Genomic DNA, 23,955 nt, shown 5'->3' with positions numbered 1-23,955 from the left:
TTAGAAAGATGGGTCAAATTCATTTAAAATGGGTCAAATTCAACAATTTGAACATGGAGCCACATCGAGATCCCCATTTCTATGGGATTTAACCATAAAAGTTTAAGAATGAGAATCTAGAAGGATATTTAAGATATCTTTAATACTTTTTTTTTAGTTAGCCTACAGGCACGCAAACTTTGGAAAAACAATATTTATGGAACTAACAGGAATGTTCTGTGCAATTGTGTTAAAAAAAAAACAAGATACATTTCTAGTTTCAACATTATTTGTTCTTCAGATATTCCTCTTTAAAAGAAAAAAGCATCAGCTGTATACAAAGTGATCCACATTTAGTTTTTGACCACTGAAAATGTGTACAATTGACCAATTTACTCATGGAGCCACATTAAGATCTCTATATCTCTGGAAATTGGACCGTATTGGACCTGAAGATACCAAAAGAAAAGTTGAACTACCAGAATCTAAAAGCATATTAAGATATATTTAATACTTAGAGGCATGCAAACTTCAGGCAAAAAACAAAAAGTGCTTTTATTTATATTTATTTATTACCATTTTTGAACTGATGACGTTGGCTATAATGCAACAAATATTGCTAAAGTCAACAGATTTTACCTCTACAAAACAGAGTAAATCAGTGTAAATCAGTGGATTACACAGTACACATCCATGACATTCATATTTGGGCTTTCTTTCTTCATTTATGTATTCCTTTTACCAGAAAATTTTTTTTTTTTTTAGCTGGGGACCTCTGGATGAGTTGACAGTGACCCAACTGTTTTTTTTTTTTGTTTTTTTTTTAAGTGTATCAAAATTTATTTGAATGGTTGTATATGGCAGACTGTGGCACACTCCTGTTCTCCCGGATCTTTGCTCAGCTTTCAACACTGTTTGCTTAAAAAAGGCTCTATATTATAAACATAGGCCTATAGTTTAGTTAACTATTTTTTATAAATGTTTTAATGACTACTTAGTGCAATTCAGTGTGTTACTGATTGGTTAAATCAACGGTGAGTGTTTTTAATCCAGCTGATGAGTATTAATAGTGTTTTTAAAAAGGAGTGATTTACTTGCATCATGAGAAGCTTCCAGCTTCAATCAAGACTTTGTATAAGCAGATCAACAGCCCCACCTGGTGGTTGGTCAAAACAGCAACTTCACTTTAAAAAAATGCTAATGTATGGGTTTTTTAGACATCAATGGATATGCACGCCAACTGTTTCTTCTATTCTATTCTATTCTATTCTATTCTATTCTATTCTATTCTATTCTATTCTATTCTATTCTATTCTATTCTATTCTATTCTATTCTATTCTTACATGGTAGAAGCAAGCTTTCTGTCATATTTATAATACTTGCCGATACCAACTAATTATCTTATATTATAAATAATATGGTATATTACATATATAATTCTAACTATGGTAAACGTTACATTTATATTATATTAAAACATAACGTGTTTGTAATGGGGTTCAGAAGATTTAAATACATTTAACATGAAGGTGGATCGTGTCAGTATTGCTTTGTTCTGATGTGACTCTTCCTTTAAGGTTGAATTTTTTGCTCAATTTTCTCTCAATTTCCATACAGTGTATGCACCGGAAGTTGCAGTTGCTACTAAGGCTAAATGCAGAAGCAATCGTGCATTGAGTGCGATAAATAAACGTTTTCAATTTTATGTAAATATAAAAAAATGCATGTTGTCTACGTAAAACACTGTAAGTCTTAACATTTAACAAATGTTTAAAAAATAAAATAAAAATCAGTAACTCCCTCATAGGGAGGTCACCGGCCCGTCAGTCCTCTACGCGTTCATCATCCGGGTCCTGGAGTTTCAGCACAGAGTCTGACGCTGACCGCGGGTGTTCTTCATCGCTATTAGCCCGACTAGCCTTCAGCTTCCATTGAGGACACACTGAAGGTATGACAGAGCGTTTGTGGGTAAAAATAGTCCTCTCTTGTTACCAAGCAAACCGTGACAGTTTTATCGCGAGTATCTGTATTTTTCTTACGTCCGATTAACTTTACAAGAAGTTTCCATTGCTTACTACATTATTTAAGAGCGATGTGTAAATTAGCTCGAAGGCTAGTGTGTGAGGGACAGTTATCCTAGCATGCTATTTGAATAGAGCTGATATATTTCACATACGGTGCTCTGAAGAATTTTATAGTGTCGTGTATGTCAAAAATGCCGTGGAGTTTCTACTTGTACTGAGGGTTGTAATATTTGGTGGATAACGTTGTATTAGCAGGCTAGCCACTGGAGACCGCCATTTTTTTATGAATCAAGCGAGGGAAATTTAAGCAACCTACAAAGAGTTTGAGAGGACAAACTAAGAGACTATAGAGCCCACCATTATAATAATAACCAAATTTATAAAAGTGACTGTCGTCAAATTGTCTTAGTGTAAAATAAGGTGCTGGCAGAGCAGGAGAGTCTTTAATCTTAATACACGCGGAATGTGGAGCATGTTTTATCAGATATCTTTAGTTAAAGCACAATTAGATTGTGTCAGTTACAAACAGACATGGTGGAAGACGTGAGTCAATTTGACAATTTATATTTAAGCCTAAGTAACTTATAGTAGCCTACTCAGTATTGTTTTTTTGTTTTTGCTGAGTGGAATTAAAGGGTTTATTCACCCCAAAAAGACAATTTTCTTCAATTTCTCACCCACCTCATGTCGTTTCAAACCTGTAAGACTTTAGTTCACCTTCAAAACACAATTAAAGATATTTTATTTAAATCCAAGACATTTCTGTCCCTCCATTGACAGTCCACACAACTACCACTTTAACGCTTCAAAAATGTCATAAAGAGATAGTAAAACTAAGACAAGATCGCTTTATGTGATGAACATTTAATTTCGGCTTTTATTCACATATTCATAAACGCAAACATCAGTAATGGTAAATGGAAGCTCAAGCAGTTTTGGTTGAGCTCCTGTTTATGTTCACTGATCAGTTTTTATATGTGAATAAAAGCCTAAATTCAGCTGTTCAACATATAAAGAGATTGTGCATCTTCAGAAAATTTGGACTAAAATTTGTTCTCTTTATGAACTTTATGTCAAGGTGGTAGTTGCGTAGCTGTCAATGAAGGGACAGAAAGCTCAGATTTCCTTAAAAATATCTTCATATGTGCTTTGAAGATGAACGAATGTTTGGAACGGCATGAGGGTGAGTAAATAATGACAGACTTTTCATTTTTGGGTGAACTGTCCCTTGAATATGCAGCATGATTAGAGACATGCAGAACTGCCAGAATGTAATTTAGGCGTGTGTTGTCAAATGCCAAGTGGTTTCACAGCCAGATCCTCTGAATAGTTCTTTTGCCAGTGTCTTCTGCTTTGACAGAGCATGTGCAATAACCAACTGCTTGATGTCAAGTTGTCATTATATCAGTGTTTTTGTGTGCATTCAGGAGACGTACTGCACCACAGCTGAATCTGCAGCTCCATGATACAATATACACAATATTATATTGACATTAAATATCAATATTCTAACTTTCTATCAAGTGGTCCTCACTGACAGCATGCGAAAAAAAAAAAAAAAATACAATGCAATATGTCATGTCCAGTTTGTGAACAAATCGGAATGAAAACATTGGCAGTCTTTGCAAAAACAACATTAACAATAACACAGTTTATAAACTCAATGAATTGCTTTATGAAAAATGGTCGATGCTTTTTGTAGAAACAGACTTAAGATAGTTCAGAAACACGAAATTGCGTTTAGAATGATGCGCACCTACAAGCTACCAACAAGATGGCTGAAAACAAGACAAGGCTTTGAGTGCTTTGCTTCCCTCTTGCTTGCCTGCTGTTACTGACATCATCTATCCCAGAGCCAAACTGGGCCCAAGTCCGAATGTGGCGGCATTTAATCTTGACTGAGATGTTAGTACGTAGCCAAGTCACACACAATGTCAACATGGCTTCCCGGTGCCGAGAGGGTGCCAGTGACTTTGCCAGCCCCTCCATTTTGTTGCATTACCCGTGGTGTCTGATGCAGTTCGAGGGAGCATTTTGTAGTCCTACAGATGCCCGGTTGGGGTCTTTTTTTCATAATGCGTTCTTTCACAGTAACTTTAAATGTTGTGCGACGAGAACAGCGACTATTTCGAGTTTTGAACAGTCGGTTTATTATTGATGAATCTTAATTCACTAATCTTTTTCCCATCCACAGAATGACCGTGTTTGGAAATCCTAACATGGCGGGCAAAAAGGACTTGGGACGACATCAGTTGAGTTACTTCTGCTACTATCCAGCTGCATTACTTCACTTCCAGGTGGAAAGAAGGTGAAGAAGACATGTTCACCGTGGGATGAGGTAGTAGGTTGTATAGTTTTAGGGTCACACCCACACTGGGAGATAACTATACAGCCTACTGTCTTTCTCAAAGTGAAAACGGAGCTACCTACGGAGTTTCATCCTACATTTTCTGATGTTTAATATCAATGATAGCATTGCCACGGTATGTTTTGTTTTATTCATGTTTGAAATATAATTTGTGTGTAATGGTAATAGTTTTGATGCTTGCGCAGTGTGAGGTAGTAGATTGTATAGTTGTAGGGTAGTGATTTTATCCTGTGTAGAAGATAACTATACAATCTATTGCCTTCCCTGAGGGGCAGAAACACATCTAATTATGTTAGAAAATCTGATGCAGTTTTTTTAATCAAAACATTTTCCACTTCTAATGCAATAAAAGTGTTTGCAAATTTACCAGTGTTTGTCATTGATTAAAACTGATATTTATGTAATGCCTACAAACAGAATATTTCCAGGTTAAGAGGGGAAGACACAATCCTTGATTAATAGAAAAAGTGTATGATATATAATGAGAGGTTGTTCTTGTCGCCGCAGCAGCATCATACATTCATCCTGGAGATGGCGCTCTTGTATTGTCTATAAATATTGAACACATTGCTGAATCTACAGGATGAGAGATGCTGTATGTCCCGAATGATTAGCCCTCGGTTAACAGGGTGTCTTTAATTTCACAGTATTCTGTGAAATTAACTATTCTGTTGCCTGTTATTATGCCACTATAGGTTTATATTCATTTGGTGTAAATTCACCAAACTATGAATGCTTGAAGGACACAGGTAATTGCATTGTGGATAATTCTGGGATGAATGGTTGCTTAGCAACTAGCGATAGTTTAATCGTCGTTTGAGCTAGACTTACATTTGATATCTCTTCATGGGGAATCTTTGGAGAATGTTCCAGTGGCAGATTATTTATGTGAAATAATGAACTGCGTAATAATGGGTCTGGTGTTTTTGTGTGCGTGCGCGCGCGCGCGTCATATTTGGACTTGGATTTTATAAGTTTGTTGCCCAAACTTTTGCTCAAACATCAACGCTCCACAGACTTAAATCTAGTAATTGACAAGGAATATGAATTTCATGAATGTTAAACTGCAATAAAATCATCTGCAGAAATAACCAATCACTTTGATTTGTGTTTTCTGAGTCATTCCACAAAATGTGTGCCTTTTTATATTTGTCAGACAAACTCTTGTTATATTTATAAATTGCTCTGGGCCTTCTCAAGCTAAACTTGTTTATATATATTGGGATAGAGCCTTGCGTAACAGGGTCGATAGTTCATTTAGCCACTACTAGGAAGAACATTTAAGGCTGGATATCCAGTTTTCAATATCAAATCAGTTGTTTTTGTTCCCCCTCAAAAATCATGTTAACAGGGTTGATTTTCAGATTGTGTCTATAAGACAGTTTGATAAAAGAGTTCAGCCTTAGTCTTATTTTTTTCTAATTTATTGATTTGTACTTTATTTTAAACTGGATTTGTTGATGTGGAAAGGTAAATTAAGCTTTTAATTGTTAAAGTCACTGCTTACACAAATGTTCATTATGAACATTCATTTAATCTAAATGTCAATTCCTTCTAACTTCGCTCCTATTTTTATTAATCGAATTGGAATGTGTTAACCTTTTATCAAAGAACATAAAGTTATTGCACTGTACAGTTCTTGGTTCACGTGTTTTTTTTTTTTGGTGAAGGTGGATAGCCTATAGATGAACACATCTCTCACCTCGCAATTAAGGGCTTGAGGTGGGTGAGGGGGAAATCTAAAGTCGAACAAGTTTTCTTTTCTCATGGGAGGAGCAAACGGGTGCAGGAAAATAGATAAAAGCTCTGTTTAAGAAGCTGGAGTTACTGCGATATGATCTTCGCCAAGAAGCGCATAGAGAATATTCCTTTCTTAATCAGATTGGTCATTATGGTATTATAGCGCGATATATATATATAAATCCAAGTGACACATCTATCGCTTATTACTGGTCTGTCGTATCTCCAATCAGATTTTTTTTACCTCCATACGTACCGTAGCCTACTCAATGCATACTTGTGTTGTTTGGTTGAACGCGCGTGATTGCGGTGTGTTTTGAAGTCATTATTCGCGTTATCAACCTGCTACTCGGCTTCAGGAGCACAAAGACTTATAAAAGGAATATCGGAATGTTGAATTTCCTTCAGAGCACACCCTGATAGATTTAACAGATAAAGGATCTGCTGGAAAGGGTGCTGTGATTGTAAGATCGGGTAGTTTTCTGTTAGTTAATCGAGACGCGTAAAAGTGATTCAGAAGTCGTACATATGCAGAATAACGTTCATCTCCACGCGTCCCGAAGGATATCAGCTCAGGTGTTCACGTCAAGTTCTCTCGGAGTTTTGCATCCCTCTAAGGACTTGCTTCGCTTGTGATAAAACCTCTTGTTCACCGGTTAGGAGACTACTATCATTTCACAGTCTATTAACAAAGTACAGGCTGAACATGAGCAGGAAAACACGCCGCTGGATTTTTCACATGTTCCTCTGTTTGGGGATTATATATTTGAAGATTGGGTGAGTATGGTAAAATGGAATCTGTTTACCTTTTTTAACCTGTAAAGTATTTAGTATTGCAGCATTTTTGCAAAAATCCAATTTCAGTTATACATGCCTATATTGATGATAATTTAATTATTGCTAGCACATTGCCATTATGACGCTTGCATTTGATAAAGTTGTGTGAATATATAGTCAAAGAAACAAGAACAGTGGAACTTTTTTTTGTTAAATGTATCTGAAATATCTCAATGACGTTTATTGTCTGGATTTATTCAGTTACTTAAAAACAAATGCAATTCTTACTAAAATTTAAAAAAAAAAAATTTGAGGGGCTTAAAGTGGAAACCACCTATACTTTACATATTGATATTTGGAAAAACATTTGTCAAGTCAGTGTGGCCTAACCAAACGTTGACTGTTGTTGCCATGAGAGAGAGAAAAAAAAAGTTAACACAGAGGACCCCTTTATAACATCCTCATTGTGTCAAGATCATTAAATAATGTTTTTTTTTTGTTTATGAAATGATGTTTTGTTCATGTCCAATGGAGTAACCCTATAAAAACGTCATATTATGACTTTTGTTTTTAAAAAGTGTAGACTTTCAAGGTGCTAAGAAAGTATTTTAGTACATTTACTTGATTTATATACTACTCGATTTTTGTAGAAAATGTATGAAACCAACAGGAGTAAAATTATGACATTTCTAAGAACTTGGCACTAAATTTGAAAAAGATTTCATCTCGAACATACATCATTGTCCCATGAAATTATCTTTTTTATTTTCCCTGTAGAACAATATTTAAATATATAATGAGTAATACTACTCAGATAATAACACCCATCATAGTTCAATTGTCTCCCAAAGCGCTTTAGTGCTCAGTTTATTACCATCCATGTATACTGTGAATTATCCTTTAGTCATGGACCATGATTCCAGAAAAAAAAAGTAAGTATTTAAAATTTTCTGTATAAATATAAACCCTTATTTCTAAATTTACAGGGGCTTTTCCTCCGTGGTTGCGTTGGGAGCAAGTATTATCTGTAACAAAATTCCTGGTTTGGCCCCTCGTCAAAGGACTATCTGTCAAAGCCGGCCTGACGCTATCATTGTCATTGGAGAAGGAGCGCAAATGGGAATCAATGAGTGTCAGTTTCAATTCAAAAATGGAAGGTGGAACTGCTCGGCCCTCGGGGAAAGAACTGTCTTTGGAAAAGAGTTGAAAGTGGGTATGTTACCAAATTATTACATTTATATTGTTTATAGTTTTAAACTAGCGGCCTCCTATTGCAGGCAACAACAAAAAGAGAGAGAAAAGCACAAAAGAATGTTGTTTGACCAAATCACTTTCTTTCAATCCCTCAAGAGTGTCAAAGCCCAAATAAAGCTTTTTTAGGCTAAACGTGTGGATGAAGAAACCTTTAGATTTTAGTTTTGCTGAAAGATTGACAGTCTGTGATATTTAATAGTGAAATCCCTTATACACCTGCTAGAACACTCTAACTTTGTTTATTACTTCTTTATTACAAATATTATATAGCGACTGAACAAATTTTGGAAATACTTGGGTCCTGGAATGACATTATATTGTGTCCTGTTTCCCTCACTTTGACATCTCATTTGAAATGGTTTGTCATTGGATGTCAGGTAGGTTTCAGCTGCATTCATGGAGCAAGTGCAAACGTGGCTGGATTTATAGCCCTCTCAACAGTCCACCCTCTCAAAAGAATTCTTTTTCTAGTCGTCCTGTCTTATCTGTAGATTTTAATGATTTGGCAGTCAGGGTTTTCACTTTACCACGGGTATAAGTTACAGTGGTTGAATGGTAGGACCAAAAGAAAGTACAGTATTGTGAAGAAATTTAACAATATGTCACCTTAGAGAGACAAAGCAAAAGTAATTAAGCGAGTTTTTCACTCGGTGTAATGTTATCCATTTTCCCAAGGCAAACTTTGGCCTGTTAAGGGGTCCTTCAGTGCTATTGAGCCTACGACACTTTGATGAATGGTGACGTGAAGGACTTTGCTTTAGTTTCAGATCCTCTTTGGCTGCTAGCAAAGAGTTGTTTGCGGTACTGCGTGTTTTTTTTTTTTCTGTGGAAGATCGGAAATAAACTCCAAGATAATATTTAATGAAATTTCTTCTTTCCTTTTTGCTGTGCGCTCTTAGGATCCAGTCAGTGTTGCGATGGTGTGGTTGAGGCCCAGGGGAAAAGCTAAGATCTGTAGAGACTTGTATCTATCGCTGAAGGTGAAGCTGTATTTTATCCCTTTGCATCAAAGACAAGCGCCTCTAGAAAAAAAAAAAAGCACAGGTTTTCGTCTCTTTCCATCTCGTTCTGGAGCTGCACACACTTGAATGGCAGCCTGGATTTGTTGTGGGTGCTGATTATATTATTTAATGCTGTCTGCTTGGACAGCTGCTTTAGGTCTTGTGTTGTGTGCCCTCTCATCTAAGCGCTGCAGAGATGACGCTGACCTAGAGTGACAAACCGTGGTCTCCATTTCTGAAACAGCCCAACTGCTTTATTTACCCAGACTCTTTTTGTCTATGGTCAGTATAGGGAGGATTAAATATAATGGACAACCGTTCAAACATGATTGGTTTCAGTGGGTGTATGACTAGTCATGCTTATAGTAGTAGAAGGTAGGAGATGAAAAGAAGTAGTTAATCCTGTGGGGAGGGGCTTGCGTACTCAAAAAAACAAAAAAAAAAGTTGTTGAGTAATGTGCAATAATTTTCAGGGCCTGGTACCAAGGTCCACATTTGGCACACACGGCCATAGATTCCTCTTTTAGGTGCACATTTTGCCTTCTCCAGTACCCGTGGACCCATTCACCTTTTTATCGTATATATGAATGAAGTTGCGATTGAAATATAGCTTGCTGGAAATCAGCAGTTGGACAGATATGCGAAAGGCGTATCATCTTTTTGCTTGTGTTACTTTATGTTGCTTGAGCGCAAACCCCCTAAATCTTCTCTGACTTAACCACCCTCTGGTATGCTCAAAAATAGTTTTCCTCCAACAGCATTAATGCCTCAAGTCCAGACAAGTACATTGTATGAGGTTTATAAATTAACCTCTTGCATTTACAGTTTTGGCAAGAGACGTCTCGCACAGAATCATGCAATGCCACTGCTTCAGATTTCTCTCGAAAATGAATGACACTCATGTCATAACACACATGTTTTATGGGTGTCTTATCAGCTGTGTTTGTGTTCAGAATATCTGGTTTTGAGTAAACATAGCTGGAGTGATATACAAAGACAAGGAGCATTCTACTCTAGTATTGATGAGAATTGGAAGATTTCACATCAATACAGTCTTCATTTTCCTTTCCCCTCTTCAGGATACATCCCTTCTCCCCTGGCGACAAGCCCAAACAACTCATAAAAATCTCCACATAATTGATGCCCCAAACTGGCCTTTGTTAAATTGCATGGGCAGAGTTCCAAGATGTTTATCATCAGCAGGTCAACACATACCAATGTTAGTGAGTTTCAGGAAACCACTGAAAGTTTCTTGATCGCTTGAAGGTGAAAATTCCTGAATTGCTGAGCCGGTCTGTTAACAGTCTGACATATATATATATATATATGTTTTTCACTTCTTGCCATGAAATGATTAAAAGATAGCAAATATATTAATTGCAATAACTCATGACATCACTCTTTATGAGGCCTAAAGAGGTTAACATTTTAAGTGATTATTTGGTTCCAGGTGTGTAAATGATTCTTAGGACAGTCAATATATGATGACTCATTAATCCAGAAAAGGATATTTACATTTCCGGGAATGTTAACATAACTGAGCAACAGTGAATGCATCTTTAAAAAAAAATCCCCATGTAGCTAGGACTCTTATTTTAACTTTTATATTTATCCTAAGCAACTTACATAGCTTTCTATTGTATTCCAGTGCTTTGTTGGCAGCATTAAAACAGTGACAAAGAAAATATAAGAAGAAAAAGGAATAGTGAAAGTGTCCATTTGTAAAATTAGAATTTGGTTAATAGTTCACCTAAAAGTTCCTTGTTGCTTGATGTCACCTTACAAAAAAAGTCCCTGAAATAACTGTTTGCTGGATTTTCAGACCTATCTTTGTCCTTATAAATGAAATACACTGTTAACCTGGAAGTGCCCTGTTTAACAGTGGCAATCAATTATAGCAGTGCTCTGGCCAGGGAGGCACTGCATGCCTGAGGAGTTCATCTCCACAGGGTGGATCCCTCGTTCTGACGGAAGCTGGGACAGTGGCCAGGCTAGAGTCTAAACACATACCCTCTATCTCTACCATTCTATTGTCTCTGAAATAAACCCTTGTCCTTTGTGCTTATTAAAGAGATGGACCGTTCCTTCCTTTGCTCATCTGTGTGCAAACAGTTATTTGTCTTTCTGTTTCCTCTCTATGACAACTGAAGGACAATTATTTGTGTGTTGAGTAATCACAGGTATGTGATCCGTGTTTGTTTTGCCTATGGTGGGCTCTAGATCATTTTTTATAGGCCTACCCCACTTTTCTCAGTAAGCCCCCACGCCATCTTCCCGAGGCCATACTGTTAATCAGTGTGAAGTGTGCATGATAAATGAACTAAACTTGACTCGACTAACACATTTTATTATTGCTTTGAGTGTCAAGATATGTCAGGTATGTAGGGGGGTTTAAAACTGCCTATAACTGGATCTTGTTGTCAGAAATACTGACATAGAATGTTCTTTTGGTTCCAGGCAGTAAGGAGGCAGCCTTCACTTACGCCATCATCGCTGCCGGGGTCGCCCATGCCATCACGGCGGCCTGCACGCAGGGTACGCTGAGCGGCTGTGGCTGTGACAAGGAGAAGCAGGGCTTCTACAACCAGGAGGAAGGCTGGAAGTGGGGAGGATGCTCGGCTGATATCCGCTACGGTCTAAGCTTCTCAAAGGTGTTCGTAGACGCCCGGGAGATCAAGCAGAATGCCAGGACACTCATGAACCTCCATAACAATGAAGTGGGACGTAAGGTATGTGGCACACTCTATTAGACATGCATAAAAACATTACTAGGTTGTTTAGTTTACATTCTTGTTAGTCCTACTAGGCTGTGTTACTTGAATTTTCTCTGATTTGGAGCGGGTAGTAGATTAGTAATAGCAAGGAGTAGCAATGCAACTTCGGTTTTGGCACGCACATGACCAGCAATTTGTGATTATGGCAACACTGTAATTGTGCCTTTTAAGGGATTCAGAAATCGTTAAGGAGATGTAATTCACTAGATAGTGGGCTAAGGTTAAGCTGGTAAGACATTCAAGAACCTGTTGGATTTTACAATCACAGAAGATTTGGTGTGTAATTGAAGAAAAAACATCTAAACACATACCCAGAATCCCCAGGCAGTTTGACTGACCTTCATAAGCTTTTCATCATTCAGTGCTAATCTGTAGAGTGTGATGTTTCAGCACTCTGGACAGAGCTTCTTTTGGGGCTTTAAACCCCTAAGCCTGACCAGTAACCTTTTGTAATGTTTTATCATAAAAATATGTTCTGCCGCCTGGTGCCTCACATGCACCAAGACTCTCTTTATTGCAAGTACATTCAGACTTGTGCTTGTCAATTCACAAATTCCTTGTGAGCTCACAGCTCAGATGCAGTTTTCTACTTTTCATTGAGCAGTTCTCAGTTGTGGCATCAACTTGTCACGCCCATTATTTTAATTGGTTAATGGACTGCTATACAGTGCCTCAGTGAAAATGAAAGGGGTGTGGCCTCTCTTAAAATCATGGATCTCTCCATTGTAAACTTTTCCGGAGACTTACTGTTTATCAGAATGAGCATGAACACACTAAGCCTGATATGCATCCTAGATTGCAGACAATTGCCAAAAGGACTCCAAAAAGTCTGAGAGAGGGAGAGAGGGAGAAAGAGAGAGATAATATTAAAAAGCAAGGTAAAGCCTATCCCACCCAGCAAAAGTGAAAAAGAGTGAAAGGAAGAGAAAGAGAGGGAGAGAAAATACACATTAACAGACCACACCAAAGATTATGCCGCCTCGAACAGGCAATCCACTGATGCCAATCAGACCTCTTGGATATCTTTCATATCAAAACAGGCACTCTGCTTCACTGAGTTCTGCTTACGTTTGCCCATTCATTCATCTATTCTGAGCCAACCTATGTTTTTCTATGCGTTTTTTTTCTTCTTTTTTTCTGCACTGCTAGGCTAAGTGAAATGCATTAATGTTTAGCATTTGTTCACATGAAAAATAAATACAGGTCAGAAAAAGATCTCAGCCTCCATCGGTAACACTGCTGCTCAAAATGTTTTGTTTTTACCTGTGGGGTTTGACGTGTGTCGGTATAACAAGGGGAAGCACACAGTCACCTGAAACCTGACTCCTGAGCTTTATCTGTGTACACTACACACAGCCTGATTGTTGTAGGAACTCTGCGATCATCGTTCAGTCAGTGTTTATATCATATCCTGTGCAGATTCCGCTCTATTGCTTATACAAGACAAGAGACTCCTACAGACAACCTCTGATAGTTTGCCCCTTGCAACAATTTGTGGCGTGTGTTGTGTACACAAATGAAACGGCTTCCTACAAGTAGTCAGAGAGCCTGTGAACACAAGCTGTGCTTTGCAGGCCTTCTCGACAGAACGAGAGGAATTAGGTTGTGTAGCACTGCAAGTTTAACAATCCTTGCATTCTTCAAATCGGAATGTTAAAAAAAACCTTTGTCTCAACCTGTTCCCAGAAATGTGCTTTAAAAGACCCAACTGTATGCCACGGAGGGTTATTTCACTAATCCCTACTGTATCGTTAGTCTATACAGTTTGCTGGAATATGCCTTATAGTAGATGATGTGGATATATGCAAAGTGTTTAAATCATGGTTTATGACCAAAACTTCCACATACTTTTTCGTAAATAAGATCTTTTCCTTCCTCATACATTCTCCGCTTAGCATCAGTAATTCTATCTTTTGTAACGGATGATTGCACACTTCAAATTTGTCACCAGTCAGACTAACTAAGTCAACAGTGAGTCATCAAACAGTCTACTTTCATAATTACCTTAGGCTAAGATTCCTAAAAGGAACCTAGGTGCCCAAGTAATCCCAAAGGTATTGACTTGTTTATTTTTCCTCCCACCTTAGATCTTGGAAAAGAACATGCGTTTAGAGTGTAAATGTCATGGTGTATCTGGATCCTGCACCACCAAGACTTGCTGGACCACTCTCCCAAAGTTCCGACAGCTGGGTTACATGCTCAAGGAGAAGTATAACCATGCCGTGCATGTGGAACCGGTCCGAGCCAGTCGGAACAAGAGACCTACCTTTCTGAAGGTTAAAAAGCCTTACTCGTACCGGAAGCCCATGGACACGGATTTGGTGTACATTGAGAAGTCGCCCAACTATTGTGAGGCAGATCCTGTGACAGGTAGCATGGGAACCCAGGGCAGGATCTGCAACAAGACTGCGCAGCAAGCCAATGGCTGCGACCTCATGTGCTGTGGCCGAGGATATAACACACACCAGTACTCACGTGTGTGGCAGTGCAACTGCAAGTTTCTTTGGTGTTGCTACGTCAAGTGCAACACCTGCAGTGAACGGACAGAAGTGTACACGTGCAAGTGAAATATTTATTGCTGGGGTATTGATACACGCCTGTGATTTAAGTGGTAGAGGGTGTGCAAGTGCTGCAACAGGATGACCACTGCTGTGGATTCCAGGTATTGAGAGGAAAGAGCCATTTGCACTGGAAAACGTGGGTCTGGTGGAGTCTAGACGGAGTAATTGGATGCAATGTTTGCAGCTTTGCTCCACATCTCTGCTGAAGGCTTCGGTGTTGGTACCAGTAGACACCTTTCTGTTCCAGTACTGAGCAACAGAGCGAAGTAGCCGGCAAAGGCTTGATCTGTGGACCATGAGAAAGATGTGGGGTGTGATTGAGGGCGTTCTGCTCCGTAGATAGTACGGAAGGGATTTTTGAGGAGCTTTTTGTCCTGAGGGATTGACGTTACAAATCTTACAACATACAAAACTGTACATGGACACAACGATGATATTTAACTTTTAATTTAGAGAAAGTGGCTAATGTTAATTTATTTAATAAGGAAACTACTGATTTTTCTCATTGTGTTTACTAGCTTAGATTTAGCTCCTCTCCTGTTTTGATATTGTGTTTTGCATGGAAATAAACTGACCAACTTTTACACTGTACATCATGTGGTTTAGCTTAGGGATGAAACAGCGACAATGCACGATGCAAAAACAAGTGCGCTGCACTCAAGGTGTAATTACTAGTCTCTGAAAGGGGAGACTATACTGTCTTTAATGTATCATTGTGAGTCTTTGTGCTTCCATATCCCCCACTCCTTCAGTGTCAACCCTTGCACATATATTCCTATGTACAAATACACACTGGAATTGTGCATCATGTTTAAAGGCTCATTCCTTCCAAAGCGAATAAGCATAGTGTCATTCTTTTTTAACAATGGTCCACAAGAACATTTGTGCTCTAAATGGCTTCAAATTGGAATAGTCCAAGCAAAATAAGCGTATTTACATGGGAACTAAATTCTACCCACTTACACTTAAACTTTATGACCTCAATTGACACAAAGCTTTATGCTAATGAGGCCACAAGCTCCCCTCGCTTGTGGCTAATATTTGCTCTGTTGGCAGAGAAAGAGATTCAGTACTTAATTCACTTTGGAATGGAACAGCCTCAATACAGATGCCCCACCTGCTACTGATGTGGAATGTTGAGATCAGATAACCAATTCTATTAATGTTATATATTATAGGTAATATAACACTTTTTGCTGCTAGTTTTGTTCTGTTCTGCAACGGTAGTTAATACTAGTAGTATTTTGTGTGTTGTGAGCAAATGTGGTTGTTCAGACAGATTGTCCCTGTGTTGACATATATTTTGTAAGAGATTATTTTTATATGAGTATTTTATTTATTTTTGTGTAAAGGAAAAACCCACTACCAATGTCCTTTAGATGGACTGAAATTAGAGTGATAAGCTAGAAACAATGTGATTGTGATTGTGTCATGGTACCAGCTTGAGCTTGATAAGTGTATGTAAACTACATCTCAATGAAGTATCACTCATAGTGGTGTAGTTAACCAAGTACGTACGTAATGATGAAATTATTGCATATTACAAGACGATCATACTGGTGTTCAAACATTCGAGTAGCATTTTCATGACAAAGGTCCTGGATGTGGGATCAGTAAGGGAAACTAGTGAAATAACCCTGGGACAAAACTCTGGTACTGAGAAAAATTCATAACCAAGGGTTTTTACCAAAGAACATCTGAATTTGAGCATGGCGCTTTGTCAAGAGTCTAAAAACAGGACGGACGGCATTGCTGCAGTTATTTTTGCAAAATCAGTGATTTCAACAGATGTTTTGCCAAATTGATTGTACTTCATGATTGTGTCATCATAAATTGTTGTGCATTATGTTTTGAACAGTGTTAATAAATGTTTCCTTGGCTTGCACCAGTTATTTTACTTTATTTCCCAAGAGGGTCACAACATTTCCAAGGCATCTTTTTTATTTATTTTATGGGGTAAACATAAATAGCCAAATCAGTTTTTATAAACCTGACTTGAACTAAATGACCTTCTATTTTGAATCATCACATTGCCCATACCATTGTTCAGCCTTACGTCTTACCAAAACAGAGTCATCACTAGCTTGACAGTCCCTCAAATTAGTAAAGTGGTAACAAGTGGCAAAACGTCCATTGCTGTTAAGTTATGGTTGACTACTGGTTTTGACAGTTTTTGCTACATGGATGACCACAGGGCAGGGAGGAAGCTAACGAAAGTACTTGCATGTTAATGGTAGGGCTGGTGTAGGGCTTTAATTGATGAGTAGCAGTGAGGAGGGTGTCTCAGCAATGGGCAGATAGAGAGAGAGAAGGGGTGGGGGAGAGGGGTGATGGATTACTCTGACATCTGCTTCATTCACTTCCCAGCGCCATCACCACAACAACACCATTGTGGCCCCCAAAAATGCTGTCCAGTCTCCCTGAGAAGCAGGCCTGCCCATTAGCGAAATGTTAACTATGCAAAATCCAGCTAACTTTTGGATGCTATTTATTTTGTTCCCTCTAAAGGCGAAAGGGGTGGCAAAAAAGAGAGGCTTTGCCATTGTGAAGGATGATGTCAAGAGGAATTTCGATCCAAAAGTTAGAAAAGATCTTAGCATCACCCCTTGAATAATCACCACAAAACGTTCCTTTGAGAATCGGATGAAAACTCATCAATAGGCAGCAGTGTGAAAGGGCAGCTGGCCAAACAGCCTTGGTTAAAGTAACATCGACACCCAGTCACCATGAGCTGAATCACAATATTGTGTGGTTTTGAAAAACCTTTTGGATGTTACTCTCTTTTGGCTCAGGCTCCTGATTCTTTTCCACATTCTGAATGGCATGACGTTGGAGAGCTTAACACTTGTAGATGGAGGAGACAAGAAGTGTTAGAAGAACAATTAAGGGGAGACAAATTCCTCATCTAGTAGTCTCCGTTCATTACGCCTTCACAATGAAGCCATTTAGTTAACAGAAACTCTCTGTGAAAGTTCTCGTCTCAGAGTTGCGTTTCTTTGTCATCATGCCAATGTGCGTCTCCCACCATTATGTTATCATGGCTGCTTAATTTCAGATGCGCAGCGATCAAAATATTACCTTCCAGCATCACTTCTATGTAATGCAGTTGAGCGTGTTAGCCTGTAAGGGTGCATTGCAAGAAAGTGTAAGTTAACTTAAACCGCCAGCCAGGTGTTCGGCATGATGGCAGAACATTGCCTATGCACCTCACCCTCACTCTGACTTCTGTTCTTGAGTTTAATATCATGCTGTCTGCCAGCAACTGTTAATGCCAAAAGGCTATCATTGAAAGGCTAATTAAGATTCCCGCAATGTTTTCCTATAAACTGCGCTGTTTCACTGCCAAACCATTCATCGTTTAACGTCAACGCCTGTCTAGCAGTGTGACGGTTGTGAACCGAGTCTTCCCCAGCTAACATGCACTTTACGGGCCACTGTGGGCGCACCTGTGCACACCTGGAATTCAACAGAAGCCTTTGATTTATAGCTGCCAGCTCGTCTATGTGAAGCTACTGCTGGAGCTTTGACGGGACCAGGCCGCAGAAGACTGGCAGTGTCCTCGAGAAATGTCATGGTCTAGTAACTAATCAACTTCAAATGTCATGAAAACCGTTGTGCCGTCTAATCACTTTTAGGATAAATGGGAAACATTGGTGACTTCATTGAGGTCACTAATTGTACTTTTGGGTCAGATGAGCTGTTAATTCAGTGTAGATAATGAAGTAGGTGTGTGTTGGTCCTTTACTGGGCCTAAATAAATCACTGCACTCTTTTCACAAGATGGAACAAGTCTGAGAACTGTCATTACTCCCCCTAATCTATTAAAATACTTAAGTCATGTATAGAGCAATAACGTTTTTTAATTAAATTGTTACAGTAAGCATACATGAAGCACAGCAGGTATTGTTCAAAGAACTTTTAAGAACTCAGATATCAAACATAAAGACAACAAACAATGTTAATTGTTCTCAGATGGCACAGAGAGAGACACTAAATGTTCCACTGATACACTTGTAATTTGCCAGTGGCATCCCTTCATTTATGATTGTTTGAGTGCCAAGAGTTCAACCCTGTAGCGCATTACAAACACCTGTGCATGGAGTAAACTAAATGAAATTGTTGATGGATTAATTCATACAAAAAAGAACAAGTTTAATACTCTGCTTCTTACAGAGCCCTAAAGGGACGTGGTGGTGGAAAAAAATTTAAGATGGGAGAATTTTATTTTTTTTTAAATCTTTTGCGTTCCCCCGAGAAACTTTGCGTTCCCTCGCAAAGTTATTTGCGTTCCCTCGCAAAGATATTTGCCTTCCCACTCAAAACGTTTGAGTTCCCTCACAAAGATATTTGCGTTCCCACGCAAAACCTGTTTTGAGCTCGGACATACACTTCCTGTTTAATGTCCCGCTGGCAGTGTTTCAGAGCTCCGTACGTACGTTAATGGAGCGTTTCATAGTGTTTGAACTTGGACTCAAATATAAAGTGCTATAAAGTGTCAGTGCTTAACTCAAGGAGTTCAGTAAAGTTGGCAATATTCACATAGGCTATTCGAACTTCCCGGATCAATATTCTTGAGCTAAACGTTGTTAAAAGACAAACGACACCTTTACAATCACAGTAACCTTGACAACGAGCGAGCTTTATCATATAAATTTGTCTATGCACTATGAAACGCTCCATTAAAGGTTGTATCAGCGATTTCAGGCCCAAACATAAATGATCACATTAATCTAATCTTTCCTAACGATCCGCTAGCTGCCCGCTCCATAAGCAAGCCATCAAAAAAACGCGTCTCTCTAAGCAGCCTAGGCTAGGCCCTATAGAGCTGGTAAGTCCCGCCCCTTCCGCTAACCCCACTGGACCTCTAGGTTGAAAAATCGTCAATGCAAGTGAATGGGAGAAAATGATTATTTTCTGGTCCCGTTTGAATTGTGCCATGAATGTGAACATATGTTGTCTGTGAATTTTTTATATAACTTTTCGTGTAAAGAATGCTACAATTTAGCGGGTAGAAGTTTGATATGGTTAGACTTTGTGTGAGAGCACTTCGTGGACTACAACTCTTCGCTGCTTTCGACGCGTTTGAAACGTCACCACCACTCACACACGGACACTAGCTCACGGATCCCGCTAAACATGGCTGTGTCTTTGGTGCACTTCACCGCCTTCTTTCAGGGAGAGGACAAAATCGTTGAGGTTGGCGAAAACCACGGGTAAGTCAACTTTATGGGGTGACGTCACATAGGCGACATGTAGTCTTTCTCGATATGTCTTTTCCACAACTGCTAGCCGAATAATCATACCATATACTGTCAAACTCGTAACATGAAACATTATATAAAAAATTCACAGACAACATATGTTCACATTCATGGCACAATTCAAACGGGACCAGAAAATAATTATTTTCTCCCATTCACTTGCATTGACGATTTTTCAACCTAGAGGTCCACTTGGGGTTTTACGGATGGGCGGGACTTACCAGCTCTATAGTGTTCCAACCAATCACCGACAGGGATGGGTGTTGCGCTCGTGCACGGCTGCCTATGACGGCTGCACGCAAAAACCTCACAACACCCGCCCCTGTCGGTGATTGGTTGGAACACTATTTGTTTTGGTTTTGAGTGTTGGTGAGCGCAGTTGTTTTTGTGTGAAGATCTCAGAGCCTAGGCTGCCTAGGGAGATGCGGTTTTTTGACAGCATGGTTATGGGGTGGGCAGCTAGCAGATCGTTAGGAAAGATTAGATGAATGTGATCATTTATGTTTGGGCCTGAAATCGCTGATACAACCTTTAACGTACGGAGCTCTGAAACACTGCCAGCGGGACATTAAACAGGAAGTGTCTGTCCGAGCTCAAAACAGGTTTTGCGTGGGAACGCAAATAACTTTGCGAGGGAACGCAAAGTTTCTCGGGGGAACGCAAAAGATTTGAAAAAATAAATAAATAATAAATTCTCCCATCCTAAAATTTTTATTAGGGGCTCCGTAGCTTCTTTCTAATCCATGTCTTACAGATGGCGTTCTGGTATATAATGCTTGACCAAACAACTAATTCTACAGTGACTCTAATCCTGTTAATGTGGTTATCACAGATCTGACATTATGCATTAGGTTTCTTTGATTATTTTCTTTGTGCACACCACAAAAAGTATAGGAAAAATCTACGGTTGCTCAACAGGTGCACAACCATACATTTCTATAGTAATTAGAAGAAGAAAAAAACAGTATTAAAGTGTCAAGCCTTTCATCTCAAGAAGAGCTTGACAAAAGAACATATAGAAAATTCCACTCGAATTATGTCTTGTATCAGAGCCTGGGGGTCTAAGGCAACTCAGTATTTTGAAAAAGGATTAGCAGTATTACTGCTCTCTTCCTTTGAAAAGAGAACTGCAAAAATGTAGATCAAGTTTTTTTCTCGAACATAATATGACTTTATTTTACACATGTATGCTGGAGTATCATGGTCCTTACATGGTGTCACATGAGACAAAGATGGCTACAATCTGTATATCTCACCCCCATGGACAAAAACACCAGCATGCAGAACAACATGTTGAGATGTTTAGTATAATAACAAAAGCTTATAGTTGAGCCTATGATCATGGAAAATAGACAAAATGTATTATGCAACAGTACTGGCTTGCACTGTATATATGCAAATTAGACATAACATCTAAGAACTACTTTGTTATTTTTGTTCTCCGTTGTTTTGTTTCTTTTCCAGATGTTTGATTCCAGTGCAGTTTCCCTCTTACTTCACTCCGAGGTTCCCCTAAGGTACTAAAGGACATACGCACATGCACGCTCTTCCAAAACGGTGCTTTAATTCTCTTGACAAACTAAAAGACGTAGAATGAAATTTATATATAAATAAAATATATGTATAAAATAGATATAAAAGTTCACAATCATACTAACAAGGAACTATGTTTCTAACCACCAGTAGATAGTTCCAACTACACAACTTTCTGATGCTGTTTGTGAATGTTCGTTGGAACTATGTTTTTGGGAAACTAGACTAATCTTTGAATTATGTTTGTAATGGAACTTGCGACAATCGTTGGTTAACGATGCTTTTAGGAAATGCACCCCAGTATGACTTTCATTTTTTTAATTTAGAGTGAACTATTCTTTTTAATATAGATAACACCAGAATGGTTCTAAAACTGAAGAGAAAAGGTGTTGAGGAATTGCCTTACCCAAACCTGTGAATGTGCCCAACCTTCTAGCATCACAATTTCAAGTTCTTAAAAACAACATAATCTCTTTATTGTATGCGTGTGCATGTTGGTCTGTGATTATTTGGAGGTTGGGCTGGGTATTTGGACTTTCACTTAAGACACATTCCAATGGTTGTGAGTTTTGTTGCTGACAGTTGTAGCCGAATGAGGAGTACGACACAGGAGGTCCCGTGAGGCTTCACAATGAAGCTGATCTCTCATGTTGCCATAGGAAATACCATCAAACTGCTCTTAATTACAGATCTCCCTCCCTGCTGGCCTCTCCTCATCATGTGTGGCATGTGTCTAAAATTACACTCCATGTATAATGTCTTCCCAGGCCTGTGCCAGCTTGTTACTCAACCCAATTTGTGGAATATAGAGGAACAATATTGGAGGGATATTTAAAGTGCACAGCCCAGGTGGAGGTAGGTGTTTGTACATTAAAAGACTGAAGTGTGCTTCTTGGCTTCATCCCTTTAGATGTGTAAAGAATGTGTTAATGACTCCAGTCAAAGACGAACTGAGCACTGGAGGCCAAACAAATGGGAAGGCTGTGAACACATCAGCACAGGAGCAGTTCCAGCTTAATGCGGTGAAAACTGTAATTTTCAGAGAAAGGAACAGAAATAATAGCAGGATTATGGAGGTAAAGCAGCCATGTCCGTGGCCTTAAGCACAGGGATAAGTGTACATTTGCTCTTTCCGTGCCTCAAGTTCTAAACAGAGGAGGATGTTGGTTACTTTTATTAGGGTTTCTGTGAATCACTTTCATCTACATGTTTGTATGATCTGAAAGTGTTTTATTGCTACTTGTGGTATATGAAATGAATAGATAAATGGGCGGTTGTGATGCTTTCCTTTTTTAGTATTTGGAAATGGGATTTGAGAAAAGATTCATGTAAAGTATTATCAAAGTCATACTAGTTGAGCCGTAAACATTAATAAGTCTAAATAAGTGTGACAATAATATTGCTAGTGTCAGTGAAAAAATAATGTGTGTGTGAGTTTGCTTCATATTGCAAAATGAAGCATGAAAACTGCTTTGGTGTGACATATTTGCATTACTGGTCAAATATGCCATCAGGGCATTAGAATTATTAATTCACTCTTTTTCATCACCTCTACAAGAGCACAGTTAGTGAAAGGAATGTAGTTGATCATCTCTGATGGTCTCCTTGAAAGAAGAAATAAAAACATTAGCACTGCAGTGACAGAGCAAACCATGGCAAGCCTGTTTTTTGAACCCTTTGATGACAGATAAACTCTGCATCACTTAAATTAAAACAATTGAGTCAGCCGCAAACGGTATTCAGTGACAAAAGCAAGAGAAATCACTTCATTATTCACATTTACACTGTTGCACTTGAGGTATTTGTGGATGTTTGCTTGTTGCTTTCAATCAAGGGCGTAGATTTGGTTTGAACATTGGGGGGGTTGAAGTTTGGGTCTGCATGTTTTTCATGTGATCATGGTATAAATATTGGGGGGGAGGGGGGGGGGTTGTAATGCATAGATTTAAATATTGGGGGCGTTATCTCCCCCCCAACCCCCCCACAAACTACGCCCCTGCTTTCAATAAATACCCATTACTGAGTAACATTTCTTGGCTTATTCCAAATCGTACATGATTCAAGTTTTACAACCAGTATTCATGACAGAAAATATACACTTAAAGATCATCAATTTATAGCATGATAATTGAGATGAGAGGTCCCAAAGCAAGAAGCTTCATTATAACAAATTTGTGCAATAATTGCAATTTAAGAATCACCCCACAGTTCACCCTAGTTCAAGGCCAAGTGTTTGATTTCAACGCCAAAGGCACCAGACCTGAGTCCTGTATGATAAGTACAGCAAGCCAAGACTTTCTGGGCCCAGAGGGATTCAAGGGACTTTTGATGCCCTATTTTTGGTTCACCCCCAACTCCCCAGCACCACCACACCCCAGAGATTTAAGAGCGCTCAGGAAACATGAGCAATATTTTCCTCTTTGAGTTATGTGACCTACCTGGCTCTGGGGCTTACCTGTTCAAAATTTCATAGTACAGTAATGACTCTGGTTACTAGACTTTGGTGACTAAAGGGTCTCAATATTGTACATTCTATTACTGTATAACTTAAGTTATACAATTCATGCATGACAATTCAATAATGATGTTTTCCATAGTACAGTAATGACTCTGGTTATACTAGACTTTGGTGACTAAAGGCTCTCAATATTGTACATTCTATTACTGTATGACTTAAGTTAT

At 38.7% G+C, this 23,955-nt stretch overlaps 2 protein-coding genes across 2 annotated transcripts in view; one reads left to right on the top strand and one right to left on the bottom strand.

Moving 5' to 3' along the window:
* The window catches only part of alpl (alkaline phosphatase, biomineralization associated), a 343,644-nt gene that overhangs the window by 249,130 nt on the left and 70,559 nt on the right, over positions 1-23,955 (bottom strand). The window lies entirely within an intron of this gene.
* On the top strand, positions 6,158-16,366 carry wnt7aa (wingless-type MMTV integration site family, member 7Aa). The gene is made up of 4 exons (XM_079856805.1): positions 6,158-6,889; positions 7,876-8,102; positions 11,602-11,873; positions 14,006-16,366. The coding sequence occupies exons 1-4, from the start codon at positions 6,819-6,821 to the stop codon at positions 14,483-14,485; spliced, it is 1,050 nt and encodes a 349-aa protein (XP_079712931.1). The 5' UTR covers positions 6,158-6,818; the 3' UTR covers positions 14,486-16,366.

Source organism: Squalius cephalus, assembly GCF_949319135.1.
Source record: "Squalius cephalus genome assembly, chromosome: 22".
Taxonomy (NCBI): Eukaryota; Metazoa; Chordata; class Actinopteri; order Cypriniformes; family Leuciscidae; genus Squalius; species Squalius cephalus.
This window is presented reverse-complemented; position numbering and strand designations above follow the sequence as displayed.